We start from the raw sequence: 22,851 nt of genomic DNA on the forward strand, positions 1-22,851 counted from the left end.
CTGAGTATATGAAATGACTCTAGCCACTGTGGATAATTGCTGGAGTTACAGAACAGAATAGTATACATAGATAACGTGAACATGCACTTGCACCCTTGTGTGTTTCTTCGAGGGCACATTTGGTTTCTTTCAAACAGTTTATTTCTCATTACATTTGATAAATTTCCCATGTTTGTATCTTCCTTTACCATTTCTCTCTCCTCTTCACTCATTTTCATAGATGTTTTTAAGTCAGATGTGTTTTTTGTGTTTGTTATCTCAGCTCCAGAAAATGTGCAAGCCAACAAATTTAGCAAGTGTGATAGGGATGCACTCTTATTCTTGCCTATGGTGCACGTACAGCAGGAAGTATCTATCTTCTCTAAATGCACATCAGTTGACCCCTCCTACTGTGGTTTCCAGATGTTATAACCCATGTGTGTCGTTTGTGTGCACTCTACTGTACACTGGTTCCTCTGTGTTACAGATAAATGTGTCCCCAGTTTGTAGTTTAGACAAGGTTCCTCAGGCACTGGCCTGTGACTGGCTGCTGGCCTGTCTCCAGGTAACTTTCCCGTTCTGCAAGCTTCACCAATCAACAACCAGCTCAATGTTATTGATTCTGTTAATCAAACAGACCCGAGTTGTTTTTTTTTTTTTCTTTAAGGAATGTGTTTTTTCTTTCAAATCATTTGTGATTGATGGTGCTTTGGCTATTTTGACCTGCTTTTTTGTGTGTTTTGTGATCGGTTCCCACAGGATTATGTTAATCATTTCAAACATATTTCTGTTATGCCACTTCTCATGTTTGTCATCTTCTTGATTTGTTTTATGGCATTTTAGAACATTGATTACATTCAAGTTGTTTCTTCACTCTAAAACACACACACACACACACACACACACACACACACACACACACACACACACACACACACACACACACACACACACACACTCAAATCTGTCACTGTGCAGGTCGTAGTTCAGTTGCCTGGTGACCATATGGGATGGCAGATGGCTTCCTACCGGGCAGCGTGGCGTCTGAAAGAGAGAATCAGATCTAATCAGTATTAACACACATTCAGACCCAAACAGCAGAGGCTAACGCACAGCTCTCCTCACACACTAACACAAATCTGAAAACACAAACACAGGCCAAAGGCGAAGCTCAGTTCTTTATCATCCTCTACCACACTGATGGATTCTGTGTTGTCAGTGATTTCATCATAGAGCTGTATGATACTTATAATGTAATGGAAAATGGAAGACACACACAGTCTTCTAGTTTGTCTCACTCAAACCAACACCAACTCTTTGTGGCCCTCACAGAGTTTACGCTGCTTCTATCCAGCCAAGCACAAACAGCTCTCTTCTTCCAAATCAAGAGGATGGCGGGAGTTGCACACATTCCTATAACTGTTTAATCACAGGGGAGGTTTCTATCAGCCTCACTTGATGTCTGTCATTACAGCAGAGTGTGTGTGTTCACATTAGCCTCTGTCCAATCACATAGAGCAGAACGACTCTAGCAGCGTGACACTGAAATCACCTCTGCCGGTAGACATACTGTCACGCACAAAACAGGAAGTCTTCTAATGTTCTGCATCGCCTACATGGGACTGATATCTTATATGTTTGTGAATATGTGTTGCTGAAAATGGTAAATGGTTGCTGAGTACTTGTCATGTGTGTGTCTACACACAGACACAAACATTACATATGAAATGTTAACTAAATTTGAAACCCTCTCTTCCAAGCTGCACATCACTCAAAACATTTTTGCTTGATAGAACCCTGAAATAAGTTAGAAATGAAATGAAATGATGAGTTTGCCAAGTTCAGCGTAAATCCAGACAACATCAATGTCTTACTAGATGTAGTCTTACAGTAAAAATATACATTCAAACAGTTTTGCATTTCTATTGGAAGACATTTGGATCTCAGCTGATTGTCCAAGCACAGCATAGCAACTGTAATTAGTGTAATGAGGGACGGCGTACATGAGGGATAGTGTACATGAGGCAGAAGTAAAGAGTTTGGATGGTAGTTTATTTTTTATTTTACCCTATATACTGTTTAATGAAATGTGTGTATGTGTGTGTTGACATTAAAAATGATCAGTGTAAACTGTGACTTTGTCCTTTTCAGAACAGAAAGCTTGACAGGCATTGCAACAGTAACTAAGGGGGGCAGATGTGTGCACTTTTCAGCTACATGTACATGCACTAGTAGTGGGGCAGGCTGTCACATCGATGACTATTGAGTGACCAAAAGGGCTCTGAGGTTCTGCCATGTAACCCCTGGCTGCCTGTTTCCATGTCGAATAAGCTGTCCACATTTCTCTAAAAGAAATGTGCAGCATTGTGAAATAAGTGAAGTGTTTGATGAGGACCGGTTGACCAGCAGGATTTAACAACAGTCCGGTCATTTATGGGAGTAGTTTACTCAACCCTGATGTGAAGTGAACCTCAGGCTGTTGGCCTGATGTGGGAAGTGGTGAATTACAAAAGCAGAGCAGAGGGTGGCCTTGTGGTTAGGAAGACCATCTTTAACACAGAAGTGCTAAGATAGTGGCTTTTTATCCATCCTTTCTCGTCAAGTCCCCTTGAACCCCCGCTATCTGTACATGACCTCGACCTGTGTGTGTGTCTGTGTGTGTGTGTGTGACTTGTATTTATTATGGAATCTTACCATCCATTAGTAACTGAGTTATTACAGGAACATGTTTCAGTTTGTGTGTGACAGAGGGAATTCCTGTCCCTGTTTCCAGACATTGGGAGTGCTCTGTCTGACAGAAGTAGATGCAGGAGTAACACAACTTGAAGGCCTACCTGAGAGAAGAGTCACTTCTAACTGAAAGTTGCCCTTGTTCTGCTGAAGGTCATTGCCTCTTCTTGTCAAACACATGACAAGACACGCATTCATTCTCACTCAACCCGTTTGGGGTTGGAGGCTGATCTCAACACCAGCGTTGTTTCCAGTATCAATTCTGGCTTGCAAACAAGTCATGGTGTTGGAAAAGTCAGCTGCATCAGTTTTGAAATACCTCAGCTTTAGAAATTCCCTAATTACACCAGTGTTACACCAGTTTCAGATCATCAGATAGCTTCTGATAAAGCATCATTTTAACTTCCAGTTTCTCATAAGGCAGCATTGTGCTCAGTGAGGCCCCCCCTGTGTTAGGAGAGAGAGAGACCTACAGTGACCTGCACTAGGAAGAGTAATGGAATCTGCATACGCGTGTCCCTCAATGACTGCTGTAACTGTTTTATGTTTCAAATGAACTCAGGAGCATTATACTGTTGTTTCCTTCACTGTGTATGTATTTTGAGTTGGGAGTAAAGTTACATAATGAATCATCTGTTGCTGTTCTCGTGCTGCCAAATGCTAAACGATGGCTTTTCTTTGTTTTGCATGTGTATCTCTCATTTCTAATGTTGCACTCATCCTATGTTTTTACACAGCCATCACCTCGCAGTCCATGTTCATGATGTTACTGTCTGTGCAGTGTCCTTGTTTTGCCATGCTGAGACATTACTATCAGATTGTTGTTGAGTTTGGGCCTTCTGTGTCCTCATTCCTGTTGTTTCTAACCTGTGTCTTATCCTGCGGGGTGTGTGTGTGTGCGTGTGTGTCTCTCTGCTGGGTGCTTGTGTAGCCCGGCCAGGAGGAGAGAGAGGAGAGTTTGGTACGCCAGCTTGACTTCATTCTCCCCTCGCCACCAATTAGTTCGGAGCTTTCTCAGCTTTCCTTTCCTCCACCCGCTCCATCCCTTCAGCCAATCCACGCACACCTTCTATGAAGGACAACCAATCAGAATGCTTTGATATAGACTCAACATGTGACCAACAACTGATCATTCATGTTCACTACATATCTTATGCAAGCCTCTATTCACAGCTTATAATTGATAAACCAGCTCAAAGTTTGCACCGTCAGAGCCAATACATAGTCAAGAGTGATGTTTTAATCAAGTGTAAAACTGTTAATTGTGATCTCTGCCTCCCAATGACTGTCAACACTGGACAACGCTCACTTAAAATATCTATTTGACGACACTAGAAATAGTACAGGGTATCGAGCCCTGATTGGCTCTTTGTCAGGTACAGAGGTACAGTATGTCATGAGCTTTTCAGGGGAGCATTCTACCGTGTTGACAGTCCTTGGGAAGCAGAAATCACGATTACAGTTTGTACTACAATGTAGTCGTATGCAGCTATAAGTACATTTGTAGTGTTTGTTAATGTTTAGTCTTTGTCTCCACTCATGGCTGTCCACAGGAGGAGTTATCTGCTTACAAACACACTACAACTTTATAGATCATAAAGTGATTAAAACAGTTGACTTTGTGTTGGCAACATCTTAATAAACTGACTAAAGGTTGGCACCTTCAGTTAGTTTACTCCTCAGCAAGCATTATTGGCCATAGCTTGGTAACAAAGTCTGAAGCCTTCCAATGATGAGAATTCATTTAGAACAGTGATGAAGATGCTACAGCAGAGCCGTGAGGTTAGTGATCAAAATGATGCTGACCTCCAGCCCACAACTGACCAATTTCTCCATCCGTGTAGGTTAACACTTTGTGTATTTGGCCCTTATTATCAAACCTCAAAAGCCAAACTGAATTGAACACACCTGATGATGAGATGTTGGGTCACGGTATGGCATCGCTGACAGCTCGTCTATGGTTGCTGACGCTATTGCTGCTGCTGTAGAGAGCATGAAATAATGCTGCACTTCCCCCTCCCAGCTAGCCTAGCACACACACCGCCATACTGACTGCTGTCAGACGGAGGTCTTTTTCAGAAACAAATCACAGATCCAGTCATGCTGGTTTGTGAATCGTGAAAACTCGGCAAGAAAATACTCTGATGTGAATTGTTGCTGATGAACATAGATAGTGGAAAATTTCTCATTAGATATTGTGGAGGGCTTAACCAGTAAAACATAACCTGATCCACATCAGCACATCCTGCTGTAGTGCTTAGTTGTACTGTATTATTACTGTATAGATTTATATTTTTGCAGTCTAAATGATCCCTCTTTATACTCCCGGATACGCTTGTTATCCAAACCACACGCAAATCGATATTTATTGGCTTTGTTCTCTGTCTGGAGCACAGTAGAGTTCCACTTTTATAAACTCAATCTGTGACACCGTGCAGAGGAAGTCAGATATCCAGACTTATCCTGTTAACAGCATTATCGATGCTGTTTTAACCTCTTAAGAAAGACGCTCACAGATTGCAGACCAGATAGACAGGTTTTTCTACAGTGTCAAATGTTGGAGATGTTTTATCCCAGGACATACTTCACGGCCTAAATGAATCATCCATACAGATTTCCCCTGATCTGCTTTCCCTTTGTGCTCACATTAGACTGCAGTAAAAAATCGCCTGCGCATGACACCTGCCATGTCGCTGGCATTTACCTCTCCCAAAGAGGCTCATTGATATGGTGGCGCTGGTGTTGTTTTGCAGGAAGGTCGTTGGCATGGAGTCCTTCCCAGCTCCATTCATGGCCTGATCAGCTGGAATGGCTTGTGTTTTATTTGTGATGTACCTGCTAAGCTTCTGGGATTGTCTGTCTCTCTGTCGCTGATTCACGCTGCTCTCTGGACACACACAACTGTGATTAAACCACGCCGTCTAACCCTGATTTTCTGCAAAACAGCATTTGTTCTTTGGTTTTCTCACCTCCCCTTTTCAATCCTTCTTTTCTCTCCTTCTCTCTCTTAATCTATAGAGGACTATAACGTTAGGTGCTGGCGACCGGCAAGTTATCCAGACCCCCATTGATGACTCGCTTCCCGTCAGTGGCAGCAGTGTGGCCCAGCTCTTCAGGCAGCTTGGTACGGGCAGTTATATCAGTAACAAGAGAGTAATAGACCCCGGAATGATGTTCAATCACATCAGATTTTAGATTATTTGTTGAACCAGATAACTTACTTGCACTTCTGCTGGAATAGCATGTGATCATGAATTTGGCCTGTGTGCTGGTCTCCCTGTGACACCTTGCCTGTTCTCTTTTCTGCCTCAGGTATAGTCAATGTGTTGTATCTGTTCTGTGCTGCCCTGACGGAACACAAGATCCTGTTCCTGTCCAGCAGCTACCAGAGACTAACGGACGCCTGCAGGGGGCTGCTGGCCATCATGTTCCCCCTCAAATACAGGTGTGATCCCACTCCTCAGGCTCTCCCCGTCTCAGTCTTTAAATCTTTCTCTCGTGTTCTGTTTAAGTTCAGTGCACATTTGATCTAATATCTAAGGGGAAAAGCAGAAGGATGAGTCTAGTTGATAACAGATGTGCTAAAGCTCTTCCTCTTTTTGTCCCTCTCAGCTTCACCTATGTCCCCATCTTGCCGGGGAAACTGCTAGAGGTCCTGAGCACTCCCACCCCCTTCATCATCGGCGTCAATTCATTCTTTCGCTCGGAGACACAAGAATTGGTGAGTTTGCATCACCGTATTAGGTTTGAGAGACTGGTGTAAATATATTTGGATAAGATGAGGGGAGCTCAGAAGCCAGAGACAGTCGCATGTCCAGACACACAGATAAAAAGAGAGAGGATGTTTGTGTGTGATCATGAGTGTAGAGCTTGTGGTTGAGTCTGGGCATCGTCTCTCTAATTCCAGTCCTCACAGCTCATTAAAGTTTTATTCTTGAGGATTGGATGCATATTTGCACAAGACAAGGATGGCATTTTGTCCCCCATCACTTACTGTACATTAATAATCAAGTTGGGAACCATTACCTCACAAAATGTGCATTTGGGTGTGTTGATGGTGTTTTAAGACAAACTTTAATGGACACGTGTGAACCTCCATGTAAAAGTGATGACCACCAAACTGGAGCTCCCCCACACAGCACCACCAGCCCTTTTTTAGCCAGCACCTCTCATCCCTCTCCATGATATTGTTTTACAGGAGATTGTTCTGCAGTTCACTTTGAAAGAGAGAATATAAAAAGCTTTTGAACAGAAGCAGCAGAAAATGTTGGCACCACAAAGTCAGCTGGAGGACAGAATGCCAACTACATCCAGTCCACTCCATCAGCAATAAACAAACAACCAGCATCATTAAGAAGAACAGCATGTACTGTGTGGAAGCTGTCTTCTTTCTAGCTGTGGGAAAGAAATGTGAACCCAGTGTTTATTAAACCCTGCGATATACTTACATATACTCTGAGCTCCTCTGACATGGCAATCAAAAGTCGATTGCATGTGTTTCATGTAAAGTCTCACTGACCCACTAAGCAATGGTTCATCTCTCTTTTAATAAGCTGCCCCTGCTGCTACCTGCCTACCTGTACACATTCTAATACAGCAGTCTTTACAAAGCTTGCCAAGATAAATTATATACATATATGACAATAATTACTGTCTACATCTTGGGATCAAAGAAAGTAATTAGCTGCTGTCTTATTAAAGCCCGACGAGTGTATTGGACGTTCCTGTCGGAGATGTCTGACCTGACCTTATGCTGCTACGTGCCCAGGACTGAGCCACCCTGATGGAGCCATTGTCTCCAATCACAACGAGACACTGTGTTTTGTACAGTCGGCACACATCCATTATCAATGTATGAGCCAGGGTCAGAGGTTATCCTCTGGGCAGCCTTTCCTGCTGTCTGCACTAAAATGTAAATGTGTGTTTTGTTGTTTGACCGCTGGCGTCCTGTAATGAGCAGCTGTTGACGGAGATGAGGCCTTTCTGTGGCTGTAATCAGCTCGTGTGTCCTGCCGCTATACTTTTATCAACAGTCTCGGAAGCTGTGAAAACTGCATTTACGTGTGTGTGTTTTTCAGTTGGATGTGATCATCGCTGACCTGGACGGAGGCACAGTGACAACCCCTGAGTGTGTCCACATCTCCCTGCTGCCTGAGCCGCTCCTCCAGCAGACCCAGACTGTGCTCTCCATGGTAAGAGCTGCATCCTGAGCTCTGAACACACACACACACACACACACACACACACACACATCATACACACCTCATTTTACTGAGCACTGGTGGGAAATCGTTAACATCCAGTGGGTGGTTTCCACCAAACAATAAATTCTCCAGTGGTGCTTTATGGTTTGCCAGGAAGGGTTTTAAGAGATGTTTTCCTCCTATTACTTTGCATTATATTTTGCGGATTTCGTTTTGGTTTTGGTTGAATTTTTAGTGTTTCTTTTTTTTTCTTTCATTTTTTTGCAAGTTTTAAGTAGTGGATTAGATTTTTGTAGTTTGTAAGTCGGACTGGTATTGTTAAACACATAAAAGAAGTTCATTGCAACTTTGAATGTATGTAACAGATACAAAATACAGACAGCATCAAAGTAATTTGATAATGTCACATACAGCATGCATATTGTATGACGTCCTCCATTGTGTTCAGGGCTGCATAATGAATTAAGAATGACCTGTTGTCAGCTGCACTGAAGTCCCACAAATGTTTCAGTGCTTTCTTTAAACTGGGAGATGCAGACATTAAAAAACTATTCTTGTTTTGTTACCATACTTTCAAATATTTTAAATATTGTCGAAGTCTTTGGGTTTAATTTTTAGTTGAAGTTGTAGCTGTGATGCTGCCAACTCAGCTGTAGCTATAAACATATATAAACTGTCACACAACAATGTGTTATCACGGACTATCCCTGCACTGCACTATTGTGTTGTTATCAAGCACTTCAAATAATGCCAGCTCATATCAATCACTTCTCTGCATCCTGCAGCTTCAGCCCCTTCCAGTAGTCCAGTGCCAGCCCCTTCTGAGAAATGCTTTTTTATCTGTTCAAGTGTGTAAACAAATGATTTTCCAGCTTCCTTATTACCTTATTGACATCTGTCAAATGCCCATAATGTCCCCCTGCTTCCCTATGTTGGCACTGTTCACAGCGTGTGTGGTACCGTACTGTAAGACAGTGGGATCTGTTGTCAGGTATGTTGATCACAGTGGAGCTGCTGCAGGAAATTGCCCTCAGTTTACGATCAATTTATTAAATAAACTGTAAATTATTATGATTGCAGTCAGGTGTAGAACATAATAAGGGGTCATCTGAATATTGTTCTGGCCTTGTCTGGATCTTAGTCACGTTGATTTTGTGTCGCAGATGCACCTCTGACACATGCTCAGTTTTTTGACACAGGTATATGGGTGCTATCCACTCAGCTGTCTTGATGGTCTGCCAGCTCACGTGCCACAGACTTTTAGGTTAATTGTTTTTTTACAAGATTATATAGCACTCATAATAGCCTTTAACTTCCTGTTTTATGCTTTTACTGCCTTAAAAAAAAAACTATAATATAATATAATTTGGAATTTATCACACCAAGAAAGTAGTCTAAGAACCTGCTCACTATTATAAGAGTAAAGACTGATAGATAGATCAACCAACAATTTTAGTCCCATCATTCGTAATCAACTAATCAAACAACCACAACTTTTCTGTAAATACCATGTACCAAGTTAGGTTTTAGCTGTATCTCTGTATAATGCATCAGATTTCAAGTATTTAAATTTTTTTGACGTGGTCCCTGTCAAGAAAAAGTACTGCACTTAAGTAGAACTGTGAGGTACTTGTACTTTAATCAAGTATTTCCATTTTCTGCTACTTCATACTTCTTCTTTACTACATTCCCAAGCATTTGGGAACCACTGGTTGTCTGACTTAAAAAAAAAAAAAAAAAAAAAAAAAAGAAGCAGTGTCCTGTTTTGGCCCCTTGTTACGTTTCAGATGCCTAGAAGCTGTCAGCTGTTCCACCAAAGGAACCTTTCCCCTTTAAACGTCTCACATTGTTTCATTTCAATAATGATTTGATGCTCAAAGAGGTGAAATAATTTGATATTTCACAAGAAAGCAAAGATTAGAGAAAAGGCCTAAGGAGTACTACAAATTAATTTAAAAAAAAGAGTAATTCTTCAATTAAAATAAGTGTAGCAGAGTATCTTTCCTCTCCTATTAATCATCTCACAACCCTTCACATTTACCTTGTGACCCTTTGGAGTCTGACGCTGTATATAAAGTAGTCAGACCAAGCTCCACCTCAGGCAGCTACAACAGTGAAATGTTGCTTTCACATTAATGAATCTAATATGTTACAATGTGCCACTCAGTGGCCATTTTCTATTGAACCAATGCTTATACTTGTGATCCTTTAAGTACATTTGAGATGTGCTTGTGATGGAACATTTTGTTGCCTTGGTTCTTGTTCTGAAGGGAACGACCTGAATCCTTGTTCTACCGCTGTAGCTCTTCAGAACACTAAAAAACAACTGCTTAAAATAAAGTCAGATCAGTTCTCAGGCAGACATGTGAGAGTGTGACATGGATCGCTCCTGGTTATGTTGATTACACCGTTTGAGTCAGTTGTGGGAAAATCCTCCTTGTGTGCACTTTGCCAAGTCATCTGTTCATGGATAGTCTGGTGTGTTTGCTTTAGCTATGATTGCAGTCACGTATAAAACACAATGCTGTGTGATTAATCACTCAGTCATCGTAAAATGAGTTTCTGGTAAATGATCGGAGGACAGTTTTCCTTTCTGCTGGTTGCACAGTATTGGAGTTTTTGGAGATGTGATGTCATTGAGGGTAGGATGTGTTTATTTGGGAGAGGCTGGAGCTGGCATTCACTGCTCTGTCTCAGCTCTGCTCAGCCAAATATATATTTGGATGCTGTGAGGAGCCTAAATGTTGGGAATCAAACATGCTCTTCCCACGGACTCTCATCCTATTTGAAATATTTGTAGAAATGCATTGTCCTGTTAAATAACAGCTGAGGATACCGTCTCCATCTGCAGACATCAAATAGAAAAGCATTGTCATTGCATCACAAAGGCCCAATGAAAACATGGAAAATAATGTTATCCAGCCAAATAATTCCAGGTTTTTATATTGCCGTCTTTATGACACTACACGTTCTCTTATACTAACCCTGAAAAAGCGAAATAATAGTGATGTTAAATTCCCGCATATTGAAAAAAGCCTCAGTTCTTCTCATATTCTCTGCCTTGTCTCTGCAGCAACATTAGACCAATGATAAATGCAACCTGGATAAAAATGTAAAACTGTCCCGTCAGAGAATAGTTAGCTTTCTGAAAACACCAGCGTGTGATCGTTGTGTATTATGGTGTAAATCTACTGTCAGCTCTTCACCCAGAATAGAGATGGAGGCATTTTTCTCTGACTTTGTGTTTCATCTGGAGGAAAATAAAACAATGATAGCGTGCTTAAAGACTACTGCTAATACTACTAAACAGCAGACTGGACATGAAGTCAGCTTTGTCAAACACTGCATCTGACTCTTATCCTCAAACTAATGCAACATCTCAGTGATAATCCACCTCCTCGGGTCCACCTTCTCACCATTTGTTGTGTTGGATCAATAGTTTATGTTCTGAGAGGCCCAGACAGCAGTCTGCCTTAATCGCATTAGTCATTGTAGCTCTCCCCTGCAATCCCCCCCATCTTACCATCATCCTAACACACAGACACAAGATGAGCCTCAGTACTTAGTGCACAACCTAGGGATGTGCTTCTTTTATCTTTATGATATCCTTTTAACTGTCTTAATGTCTTTGGGTTTTATCTACACTGATGTCCTCTGTTTCTTGTGAAAAAATAAGCCATTTAAACTAATTTGACGAGGTGACTTAGCGCAAGAAAATAAACCACAAACCCTTATTTGATTGAATTTTGTCTCATGGAAACTTTTTACAAGAATGTTGTTCTTGTTTTTGATGTATAATTGCGTCATGTCATGGTGAGACAGCCGTGTTCAGATTGAAACCTGTCATTGTTCTACATGGTCCAGATCCAATAATATCCTCCTCAGTCTGCTGAAAAAGAATTCCCTGAAAGGACCTTTAAACCCACTTTCAGAACTACTGTCCCCTTTAAAAAACAAAAAAAAAAAGATCTTACAATCTCAAGAGCAGGTTTTTTGTGCCTACAACAGCTTTGTGTCAAAGTGTCCTCAAGCAAGACACTGAACCTCGACCCACTGACTGGTGGCATAGATGACAAGGTTTAAAATAAGTTGATCTAACAAATAGCAGTGTGCCTGCTGGCTCCTAACCTAGAGACTCTTGTGTGTTTCGGTCCTTGCTCTGCACGAATGGAATGAGACCTGGAAAGACCCAAAGAGAAGTTCACTGTTAGGGGGCTGAGCTGTATGTATGGACTCCACCACAGATTTAGAAAGTGAAGGATTGTAGCTGCAATTCAGGACCGATGACCCAAACAGACCCAAAGGTATCAGCCGGTCCGATCAGCTGACATAGGTGGGACTGACCTCCCTCACGGAAGCGGGACATATTGAGAGATTACCTAGAAGCTGGATAACTGATCCAGGGATGTGTGTAGCCAATGTGTCATTTGTTTAATGTTCCCTGAGAAAGGTAGAAGCTGATGGGCTGAAGGTTGTGGGAACGATGATGTTGGGCAGCAACCGTGAAGCAGGGCTTAGCTGCTGCGCTCTGCTTACAGTGGGCTCAACGAATGTAATTTCCCGAGTCCAAAGGCTGTTTCTAAGGTCACGTTTGTTGTCAGTGTTTGCAGACTGGGCTTTTCAAATGTTCATGTTTTTTGCTTAAAAGAATGAGTAAAACAGTTATTAAGATATTAAAAATGGCTACCACCCGTAGCATAAAGAATTTCCACTCAGTTTAACTGACAGCTGATTTCTGGTTAGTGCAGTGAAACAATCCAGCAATGTTGAGTTTGTCCCAAATAAATATAAAATGACATTAGAAGTAAACAGATATCTTATGAAACTCACTTCTTTGCACCCGTGTTGAAACTCACTACGTTGTGATTTGATCCTATCCAAGGCCACACGTGATAAGTTTGTGCTGGTCTGCTGTCACAAGAAATCACTAGACCTCCCTGAGTTCCTGAATGGTCTCTCCACTGATGCTACAGCAGAATGGAGATGAGAGCTTGGTTAGTGACTGATGGTGGCTTCATGTTTGTGGTAGGTTTTGGATCCAGAGCTGGAAGTTGCTGATCACGCCTTTCCCCCTGTCTCCACGCAACCCTCCGCACTCAAGATCCAGGTAAGAAAGACACCCCGTCTGCTGTCAACCGGCCGTCTTCTCTCAGCTCCAGAAAGTCTCACTTTCTTTTTAAGGTTTTAACAAGGTTAAAGTCTCTTCTCATATTACCCTGAACCAAAATTGTTGGCCAAATTTAGTCCAAATACTGCCACTCCTAGGTTTTGGCACTAAAAAGGTGTGAAAATGTTAAAACTGTAACTGGATTAATCTGCGTGTCCTGTCTCTTTGTGTATGTGTGCATGCATGTGTTGGCCCTACCTTGACTCATTCATTCATTCATTCATTCATTCATTCATGTGTTTCAGGATAAGGAGATCCGGGGAGTTTTCCTGTGGCTGTTCGCTCAGCTCTTCCAGGGCTATCGCTGGTGTTTACACATCATCCGCATTCACCCAGAACCAGTGATCCGCTTCCATAAGGTCTGCAAATAATAATCAGTGTGTTCTAAAGAGAAACAGTGACTGCAGGAGTGCTCAAGGAGAGGTTGACTGTGTGTGTGCTCAGTTTCCTTAATGAGAGCAGCATCAGCTGAGAGTGCCGTGTGTTTCCACAGGCTGCCTTCCTAGGTCAGAGGTCGCTGACAGAGGATGACTTCCTCATGAAGGTGTTGGATGGCATGGCGTTTGCAGGCTTCGTGTCAGAGAGAGGGCCTCCTTACAGAGCCACTGACCTGTTTGATGACGTGAGTCTGTCACAGCTCAATGTTTTGGAATGTTTCACCTCCAAATGTGATGCCTGCAAGGCGAAAGAACTTTGAGACAGTGATAAGATCCGTGTCCCACTGGCCAGTCCAACAGAAGATTTAAAACACATTGTGTGGATCCATGAGAAGTGCATCCCCTTCCTGTTCACTGATTCATCCCAGTTTGTGAAAGATAAATGATCACTGTTTTACTGGGGGTAATTGAACTTACGTGGCTCATGTATGAAAGATAAGCCTCCTTCTTTGTCTTGTTTACACAGCTGGTAGCCAATCAGGTGGAGCGGATACGACAAGAGGAGGCCTGTCCACACAAAGTCCTGAACCACGTGAAGGAACTGGCTGAGAAGCTCTTCAAAAATGTATGTTCTCTAATGACAAGAATGACTTGTTACTTGCTCATGTGGGGATTCTTGAATCCTTCATTCCTGAATCGTTGGGTCTCTGAAAGAGTTTGGTCTGAGCTGCTCTTTATGGAAAGAGTCTTGAGATAATATTTGTTATGAATTGGCGCTATATATATAAAGACTGATTGATTAATTGATTGATACTTATTCATCCTGGTTTCCTGTCCGCCCGGCTGTGTCCTCCTTCTTCTCATGAGACTCTTCTGCCTCAGTATTTTGGCCCAGTTTATGTCTCAACTTTCTCCTACAGCTCTGTTTTTGTTTGTTTCTTTGTTTCTCACCAATTTTGCTCTTTGTCCTCTCTTCATCCTCTCTGTCGTTCCCTCCCTCTAGGAGAATCCTTATCCCTCTGTGGCGATGCACAAAGTCCAGCGGCCGTCAGAAAACAGCCAGAACACTGCCCAGAACCAGAAGCCCTTCCCTGGGCTGGACGATGTTGCAGTGGAGCTCTTCATCGACCACGCTGCTGCCAGGTTCAAGACTGCGCCTCCTGTGGTCAAAGCGGAGCTCAAGGGCATGGTGCCATCTGGGCCCCCACTGGGTGAGCTGGGGAGGCGCTGAAACTGTGTTTATGTGGAAACTAGTAATTTGCTAAATTCCAGGTCTTAGAAAAAGGTTTGGATCAAATTCATTTGAAATTAAAACACTTGACGAAAGTTTGTTGTAAGGCAGCAGCATTTTTTCTAATGCAGCTACCAAAGCCAAGCTCAGCATCTCTTCACCTTAAACTTCCTGTTTGAGCTTTTCACTCGGACGTCTCACAGTGTGTGTTTAATGGGGTTAAGTTCCTCGGTGCAGTGATGAATGAGACATCTCATCGCATCTCTTAAATCTCCACAGGAGACATCGTGGACAGGAACGGCAACGTGATGGCTAACAGTGCCCGCAGGCTGGAGGTGGTCAGGAACTGCATCACTTACATCTTTGAGAACAAGATGCTGGAGGCCAAGAAGGTAAGAGCAGCCTATACTTACTCAGCAGAAACCGAACGCTCTGGTCATTTCTGCTTCTAGTTAGGTTAGTTCGTTAGTTCGTGTTAGCTAGGTTTTTTCAAAATGTGTTCTTTGTCCTAATTTTGTACTGTTGGTTTGATTGTGTTTGTTCCAGTTAATGCCAGCTGTGCTGCGGGCGCTGAAGGGTCGGGCAGCCCGGGTCTGTTTGACCCAGGAGCTCAATCAGCACGTCCTACAGAACCGAGCTGTGCTGGACGACCAGCAGTTCGACTACATCGTCCGAATGATGAACTGCACCTTACAGGTGAGCCTGCAACTATTTGGCATGACAAGGCAGGAAAACATGGAGGTGTTTTCAGGCGAGGACAAGACTGTGTAACAAAGGGTAGCAAAGGAGAAAATGTGGCACTGCAGAACATCTTGGCCAGTCCACTGCAGGTGGACCACTGAAGCTACTATTAAACATTTTAAAATGACTGACTTGATCTTTGACTGCAAAAATGGATCACCTCTGTAATTTTAGATGGATGGCAAAAGGAGAAACATAGGATCTAAGTATTAACTCTCTAACCCTAATTATAGATGTGTGCTGTTTAAATGTGTGCAGTATTCAGAGGACAAAATTTAAAGCTAGGCAGATACACTGAATGGCCCCATAATTAGTCTCGTGTATATTTTGAATATAATTCTTCTTCTGATTTGTAAGTCATTGCTTATGTGTTTCTGTTCAGGACTGCTCGCATATAGATGAACACGGTATTGCAGCTGCCCTCCTTCCACTGGTCACAGCCTTCTGCAGAGTAAGTTTCTAATCAGTATCAGCACAGTCATTCCACATTGCCCACATTTAACTAGATCCAGTGTTCTCTGAGTGAGGGGGTCTTGAGGTGAGAGTTGTTTTGAGGTGGTGGGTGTCTTTGTTTGAACATACATGCTCCAATTCTGAATGTTCTCTCCCTCATAAAAGTCTCTCCCTTAATCCCTCTGACAGAAACTGGGTGCAGGCATCACGCAGTTTGCTTACAGTTGCGTACAGGAGCACATGGTGTGGACCACAATGCAGTTCTGGGAGTCCATGTTCTACAGTGACGTGCAGAACCACATCAGAGCTCTGTACCTGGAGACGGAGGATGGAGAGCAGCAGAACAACTCTGTGAGCTTCTGCATTCAATTCACTTTAAGTTTCAGTTTGAACAAAGAACAGATGAATGATGCACATTGTAAAAAAGCTTTTGGTGAATATTTGGAAGAAATATGCCACCACAGCGAGCAGATTAATGAGTCAGTCTCCCAACCTGCTGAGCAGAGTGTCATTCTCGTCTTACGGTGATTAATCATTAATGAACCGTCTTTGATTTGTTCTCAGGAGCAGCAGGATGGGTCAGGAAGTGGGAGGGAAATCAGCGCCTTGGAGCTGGCATCAGAGCAGAACCGGCTGTGGCCAACCCTCAGCAAGGAAATGCAGGCGGAGCGTGTGCAGAAGGAGGAGAGTACGGTGTTCAGCCAGGCCATCCACTACGCCAATAGGATGAGCTACCTGCTGCTGCCTCTGGACACCAGCAAGAACCGCTTGCTGAGGAGCTCCGGCCTCGGGGACGTGGAGAGCGTCAGTAACAGCTACGTCACAAACAGGTATGAACAGCTGTCGGTCTTCGTGGGAATTTAAAAACCGATATGGGCAGGCCTGTGAAGGATACGGTCACACTGTCTGGTTTCAAAAGTAAGGAAGTGGTCATTGTCATTGCATCACAGCCAGCCATAATCTATACACATATACAGAACCATATACAGGTCTAGATGTAACCCATATGTGCGTCATTTCGATCAAACATGTCAACTGTGGCTTCTCTATCCCCAGTTTATACATTCACTTTCCCTACACTTGTAAAGGGGGGCTGGAGGGTGGTTTTAATGTAAAATCTAATCACATTCACACACATCAACAAGGATGCAAAGCTTGTTTTGTACCAAGGCACTTCTCTAAATCCAGCTTCATAATTTCAAAGTTAAATGTTCACAAGAGTTTTCTTGTCTTGTAGTATTGCAGGCAGCATGGCGGAGAGCTATGACACAGAGAGCGGCTTCGAGGACGCTGAGAGCTCAGACGTGGCTAACTCTGTGGTGCGCTTTATTAATCGCTTTGTTGACAAAGTGTGTAATGAGAGTGGCGTGACCAACGAGCACCTTAAGGCTCTCCACACCATGATACCAGGTATGGAAACTCTCATTGATCTCTCTTTGTACCACAGAGAGTCTGCCCCTTCTGTCCTCCATCTTCATCGCTCTTTCCTTTTTTTTGCAGATATTGTTCAGATGCACATCGAGACGTTAGACGCAGTCCACAGGGAGAGTAAGAGACTGCCTCCGATCCAAAAGGTAACCAATTCCTATTTTTACGTTCCACTGGACAAAGGCCCCGCAGACCCCCAGCCAGCCCCGCCCACTCCCCTCTCCACCAATCCCTACATCTCAGGCTCACAGTGTCATGGCAGGTACGTCTGTCGGCCAGAGACAGAACCGTGTGACTTACAGCACGCCTGAGCAGTGCATGCTGGGTGATTGCTCTCCCTTGTTGTGCCGTTGGGTCTCTGACACCCGGTGGAGCTCTGCCTGGCTCCTCTAGCTCCTCGAGGCCCTGCAGAGCTGAGTGCCTTCAGTCTGAAGGGTGCCTTTAGCCCTGCGTGCAGTGTGTTGGGGAGGGACGGGGCTACGCTGAGCCTGATGTAACAAGTTTTGTCATTTGACTAAAGACTTGTGAGCGAAACATGTAACTGCTCAGCCCCCGATAAGCACTTGAGCAGGTTTCTGTCCATCGCTGTTCTCCCCTCTAATGTCCTGTCAGAATTACCTTCCATAGCTTGCAGGTTCCTGTCCTGAACAGGCTGAGTCAATTCAAATACTGGATATTTTGGGCTGAAGTGAAACACAAAAACATTTCTGTGCAGTTTATAGCTACTGGGGTCTGAGCAGTTAAGTGCCTACAGAGGAAACTGTGCTCTTTTTCTGCTGCGTGACTGCAGCTGCCGTGCGGACATGTATAACATTAGGTGTTGTGTAACAGATTATGAAAGAGGTTACCAGAGTTGTAATACATTTGTTATCAGAGGTGGAGTTCCGTAGGAAGCTCCTCAGGCCTTTCTGGGGGACAGGAAGTGATGCAAGAGGCCAGAGGACAAAGCCAGCGTCCTATTTCATACTGTTGGTATTCAGAGAGGCTCAGCAGCCCACAGAAGCCTCTTCGTCTGAAAAGGAGAGTCCTGTAATCAAGCTGTGGTTCCTCAGGGACTGTTCGAAACACGACAGTCCTTGTATTTGTTAAGAAATATGAAATGAACACTCCATCGCATAAACACACCCAAATGAATATTATTATATATTCCTTTCTGTGTATTTATCTTTTTTTATTTGTAACATCATCTCTGCCAAAATCCCACCACCCCAGATCAACTGGCGTGTGTGTGTTATGCAACACTAATACCACAATTTCAACATTAGCGTCTGTCATTTTTTGTCTAAATGTCCCAAACAGTCAGGTCATCCAGTAACCTCAGCATGGTTTTGAAAGCATGAGACTCTTTTGAGTGGAGTGGATGTTTGGTCTTGAAATATACAGTAAATACTGTAGGGCCGTACAGTTACTCGTGTTTTATTGTAGGTTACTGTAGGTTAGGTTATTGTAGGGGCACATTTATTGAGTGCAGCATTTCATAGATAAATAATGGTGACTATTGAGCTTTGTTTTAGTTATCATTGTATATCTTCATTATCCCTCTGGGCCTCAATGTCTAAACCAGGCTGTAGGAGTAGTGATGTTTCTAGCGCCACAGTCTGAATCCCCCATCTTCACGTGCATCATTAATCTTCCTCCTCTCTGTCTTCTGTCTCCGTGCAGCCCAAGCTGCTGAGGCCGATGCTGTTGCCCGGCGAGGAGTTGGTGATGGACGCCATGCGGGTCCACCTGATCCCTGACGGCCGTGAGGAGGCCACAGGGCTGATGGGAGGCCCACCTCTACTTCCTGCTGAGGGTGCCATCTTCCTCACCACCTACCGGCTCATCTTCAAGGGCACGCCCACCGACCCGCTGGGTGAGAGATGACACACACACACACACAAACACAGGGGTGAAAAGGTGCCAGGTATGTGGGTCCTCTGAACTCTGCTCTCTTCCTGCAGTGGGTGAGCAGGTGGTGACTCGCTCGTTCCCCATCGCCTCTCTGACCAAGGAGAAGAGGATCTCAGTCACTTTACCCATGGACCAGTTTGTCCAGGAGGGGCTACAGCTCCGGTCCTGCACCTTCCAGGTACTCTCAGCTTTTCAACTCCTTTCACAAAGATCCAGTCCCTCTTGCACTTTTTCTTGTTTACTGTTCGTTCTCTCTGATTTCACTGTTTCTCTGTCCTCCGTAGCTGATGAAGATTGCGTTTGACGAGGAGGTTGCGTCAGACCTGGCTGAGGTTTTCAGGAAGCACATGCACAAGCTGCGCTATCCTCAGCACGTCCAGGGCACCTTCGCCTTCACTGTGGGTCAGTGTGGGAAGATGGTGGTGGAGCACAAAACCAAGGACAAGAACCAGTCGCTCAAGTAAGGACCCATTCACGTAGAATGAATAGATTCATGAGTACACAAAGAAAACTTGCAGTTTTGCTTGAAGGAACCATCCATCAGCAATACGTGCACTAGTGTGTCAAGAAACTGACAGATGATACTTCACATCTGTAATATCAGCTAAATTTGTAGCCGTTACCAGGCTACTCTCTTAAACCTGGAGCTGTAGGATTTTCAGGCCCTGTTTCACCAGGCTGAAGGTGGTACACAGTCAGTGTGCAACGTATTCAGATGTTTTCATTCAAGTGAACTATGGTGGAGTTCATAAGGGGGGAAAAAAAGTGGAGCAACAACATTAATGACATGAGAGGGAAAGTGCACTTGGCTTTCTGAAAAAAAAAGAATTGTGTGCCAACATATTTTGTCAAACCAGATGTAGGGATGTGATGCAAAATACCAGAAATACAACTAAAATTAAAATCTGGTAAAATGACATTGTTAACCAGCACTCTAGCAGTGGTTCGGTCCTCTTAAAGTACACCAGATTGAGATTCTGATATTTCAAGTTTTTCTACAACACTATTTTCAGCTGATGTCACTGCAAACCTGCACAAAGGCAGACTCCTTCTGTAGCTGAAGCTGAAGCCTGGCTCCCCTGTGATTGCGCTGGATGAGCCTAAACATTATGCACACAAGAAGGAAGGTTTTCCTGCAAGTGAATGCACCGTAACAAACCGAATGAGGCCGTGCCTTCATTCTAAAGTGTTGCATGTTATGCGATTCGTGTGCATACATGTGCAGTCACCTCTGACACGACACAGAGCTTTAAGCCTTGAATGTGAAAACATGTTCTCAGGTCTTGGAGCGAGTGGAAGCAGCTTTTAATTCCCACTGACTGCATCCTGTTACATTTCCCCTCTGAGCTTCACCTCTGCATCCTCCACACTGCATCTTTTGAGTCAAAGTGGCGTGTGTGTCATGTAGGCTCATGTCGGTCTTTTTCATACATTTATTGGTGTGTGTCTTTGTCTAGCCACAATTTGAATTTGTCCCCTCTTTATGCCCCTTTCCACCCTGAAACACTGACCACACACACACATACAGAGTTCACCCTCTTTCTTTTCTGGAGAATAGAAGGAGCATGAGAGAAGGCTTTGAATAATTCATCAGTTGAAAATGTGGCAGCCATTTTATTGGCCCTGTTCTTTCCATCTCTGCGGTTTGTGTACGTGTGTGTGTGCGTGCGTGCGTTCTTGTGTGTGTGTGTGTGTGTGTGTGTGTGTGTGTGTGTGTGTGTGTGTGTGTGTGTGCGTGGCATGCCAAACCAGCAACACAACAGTGAATTCATGACTGTCGATTATGCATTGGGTCAAATTCAGCAACTCAGCTCATTGTCAGCTGGAGTCGGACACTGCTTCAAGTCTAAATGCACATCTCTGTCCTAAGAGACCCAACAGGAAGTGGATGCCAAGTGCCTTTGAATGGGATACGCTGTTGAATCAGTGATGTACTTTAAAAATATTCAACTTTCCCTTCTTTTTTTTTCTTCCTCAGGACGCTTTCCAAAAACCTGGTGAAGACTGCCAAGAGGACCATCGGCCGGCAGTATGTGACCAGGAAGAAGTATTCCCCCCCCACCTGGGAGAATAGGAGCAGCTTCCAGTCAGAGCTGGATGAGGATGAGATCTCAGGTAATCACAGCTGTATGCTCTTTTCAGGCCCTCTCAAATTTGACATTGTTGTATACTGAGAGACAAGAGCTGCTGACTTTGGAACTTTAAAATACATTTCAAGCTCTTTTATGATCTACACTTCAACTGCTTTTACCAACTTATCAACTTACAGCTCAACTACTTCCAGATTTTACACAACTAAATAACAACCAACAGCCAGTAACTGTTTACATGTCACCTACTATTGTCATCAGGGCAGGAACTCTGAGCTAGTTTTACCACTTACACCTGAACCAACACTTCAGCTGTTTCATCTCTTAAATGTCAATGACACTTTCACTGCCTTCCCCCCTTATTCTTCATCAGCTTTCAGTGAACATCTTTTAACGCGTACGTTTCAACACTTCATTCAGTGCTTACACTTCAGAAACTTCAGTTGCTTTCAGTGCTTCCATTTTAACATTCATTTCTACTTCTGTCAGTGTTTGAACTGCCTGTTAAATGTACATTCAGCATCAGAAAGTGAGTTCTCTCGTGTGCTTCCAGTCTCTGAAGAAGTGGACCAGAGCTCCCTCACCCTCTCCTCCACCATCCGCTCATCTGACAGACAGACCATGAGTAACGTTGTGGAGCGTGCCTGTTGCCGCGACTACCAGCGCCTTGGTCTGGGCACGCTCAGTAACAGCCTGACTCGTTCTAAGAACGAGCCCTTCAGGATCTCCACTGTCAACCGCATGTATACTGTCTGCAGGAGGTGAGAACACACAGAGATGAGGGGTGAGAGTCATATGTGGACAGCATCTCCTCAGTGCTTAAGACTCTGTCTGTGTGTGTGTCACAGCTATCCCGGCCTGCTGATTGTGCCTCAGAGCATCCCTGACACGACCATCCAGAGAATCTGCCGCTGCTACCGGCAGAATCGCTTCCCTGTGGTTTGCTGGAGGAATTCGCGAACCAAGGCCGTCCTGCTGCGGTCCGCAGGCCTCCACGCGAAAGGGGTGGTGGGCTTCTTCAAGTCTCCGAATGCCCCAGCTGCAGGTAAAAAAACTAAAATCTATTTCAGGCATCCAATTGATCATTTCTTGGTTATTTTTCAGGAATGCCCTGCTTCATACACACTTCCACACATTTCCTCACCCCTCCTTAAATGCTAGCTAGGGGAGGGCGGACCTATAGAAAGGAGTACCAGGGTCACAGCTAATGATTACAAACTGCTAGTCTTACCCTAGTGATGAGGAGTAAATGCCCTTGTCCAAAATAAAGAGGAAGAAGTGTAATCGTTTGCAGCTTAAATGCCACAAAAAATGACCTGCAACAAAAAAATGATCAGTTAATAGTTAGCTGAAACACAAAGATTTGTTGACGTGTGTGCTGTGTTTTCGTTGCTGTGCAGTGCCCTCCCAGGCAGACTCCACCAGTCTGGAGCAGGAGAAATACCTGCAGGCCATCATCAGCTCCATGCCTTCGTACAGTGAGAGCAGTGGCAGGAACACGCTCAGCGGCTTCACCTCCACACATATGAGCACCTCCGGTGGGTGGACTGACACACAC

At 43.9% G+C, this 22,851-nt stretch overlaps 1 protein-coding gene across 4 annotated transcripts in view; it reads left to right on the forward strand.

The window, feature by feature from the left end:
• Positions 1-22,851, forward strand: part of sbf1 (SET binding factor 1) — a 53,182-nt gene that overhangs the window by 20,455 nt on the left and 9,876 nt on the right. For 2 of the 4 annotated variants that reach the window (XM_070853480.1, XM_070853482.1), the window contains exons 6-29: positions 3,641-3,670; positions 5,728-5,833; positions 6,022-6,154; positions 6,322-6,430; positions 7,788-7,901; positions 12,943-13,020; positions 13,326-13,439; positions 13,574-13,702; positions 13,984-14,082; positions 14,461-14,668; positions 14,968-15,080; positions 15,235-15,384; positions 15,812-15,880; positions 16,072-16,233; positions 16,447-16,712; positions 17,120-17,292; positions 17,383-17,456; positions 18,973-19,165; positions 19,254-19,381; positions 19,488-19,663; positions 21,182-21,318; positions 21,847-22,054; positions 22,142-22,338; positions 22,694-22,831. In XM_070853480.1, coding sequence (XP_070709581.1) covers positions 3,641-3,670; positions 5,728-5,833; positions 6,022-6,154; positions 6,322-6,430; positions 7,788-7,901; positions 12,943-13,020; positions 13,326-13,439; positions 13,574-13,702; positions 13,984-14,082; positions 14,461-14,668; positions 14,968-15,080; positions 15,235-15,384; positions 15,812-15,880; positions 16,072-16,233; positions 16,447-16,712; positions 17,120-17,292; positions 17,383-17,456; positions 18,973-19,165; positions 19,254-19,381; positions 19,488-19,663; positions 21,182-21,318; positions 21,847-22,054; positions 22,142-22,338; positions 22,694-22,831 — 3,304 coding nt within the window. The remainder of the gene's footprint in view (positions 1-3,640; positions 3,671-5,727; positions 5,834-6,021; positions 6,155-6,321; positions 6,431-7,787; positions 7,902-12,942; positions 13,021-13,325; positions 13,440-13,573; positions 13,703-13,983; positions 14,083-14,460; positions 14,669-14,967; positions 15,081-15,234; positions 15,385-15,811; positions 15,881-16,071; positions 16,234-16,446; positions 16,713-17,119; positions 17,293-17,382; positions 17,457-18,972; positions 19,166-19,253; positions 19,382-19,487; positions 19,664-21,181; positions 21,319-21,846; positions 22,055-22,141; positions 22,339-22,693; positions 22,832-22,851) is intronic. The other 2 variants (XM_070853483.1, XM_070853481.1) reach the window with 2 other exon arrangements.

The sequence above is a fragment of the Pempheris klunzingeri genome, chromosome 22, assembly GCF_042242105.1.
Source record: "Pempheris klunzingeri isolate RE-2024b chromosome 22, fPemKlu1.hap1, whole genome shotgun sequence".
Lineage (NCBI taxonomy): Eukaryota > Metazoa > Chordata > Actinopteri > Acropomatiformes > Pempheridae > Pempheris > Pempheris klunzingeri.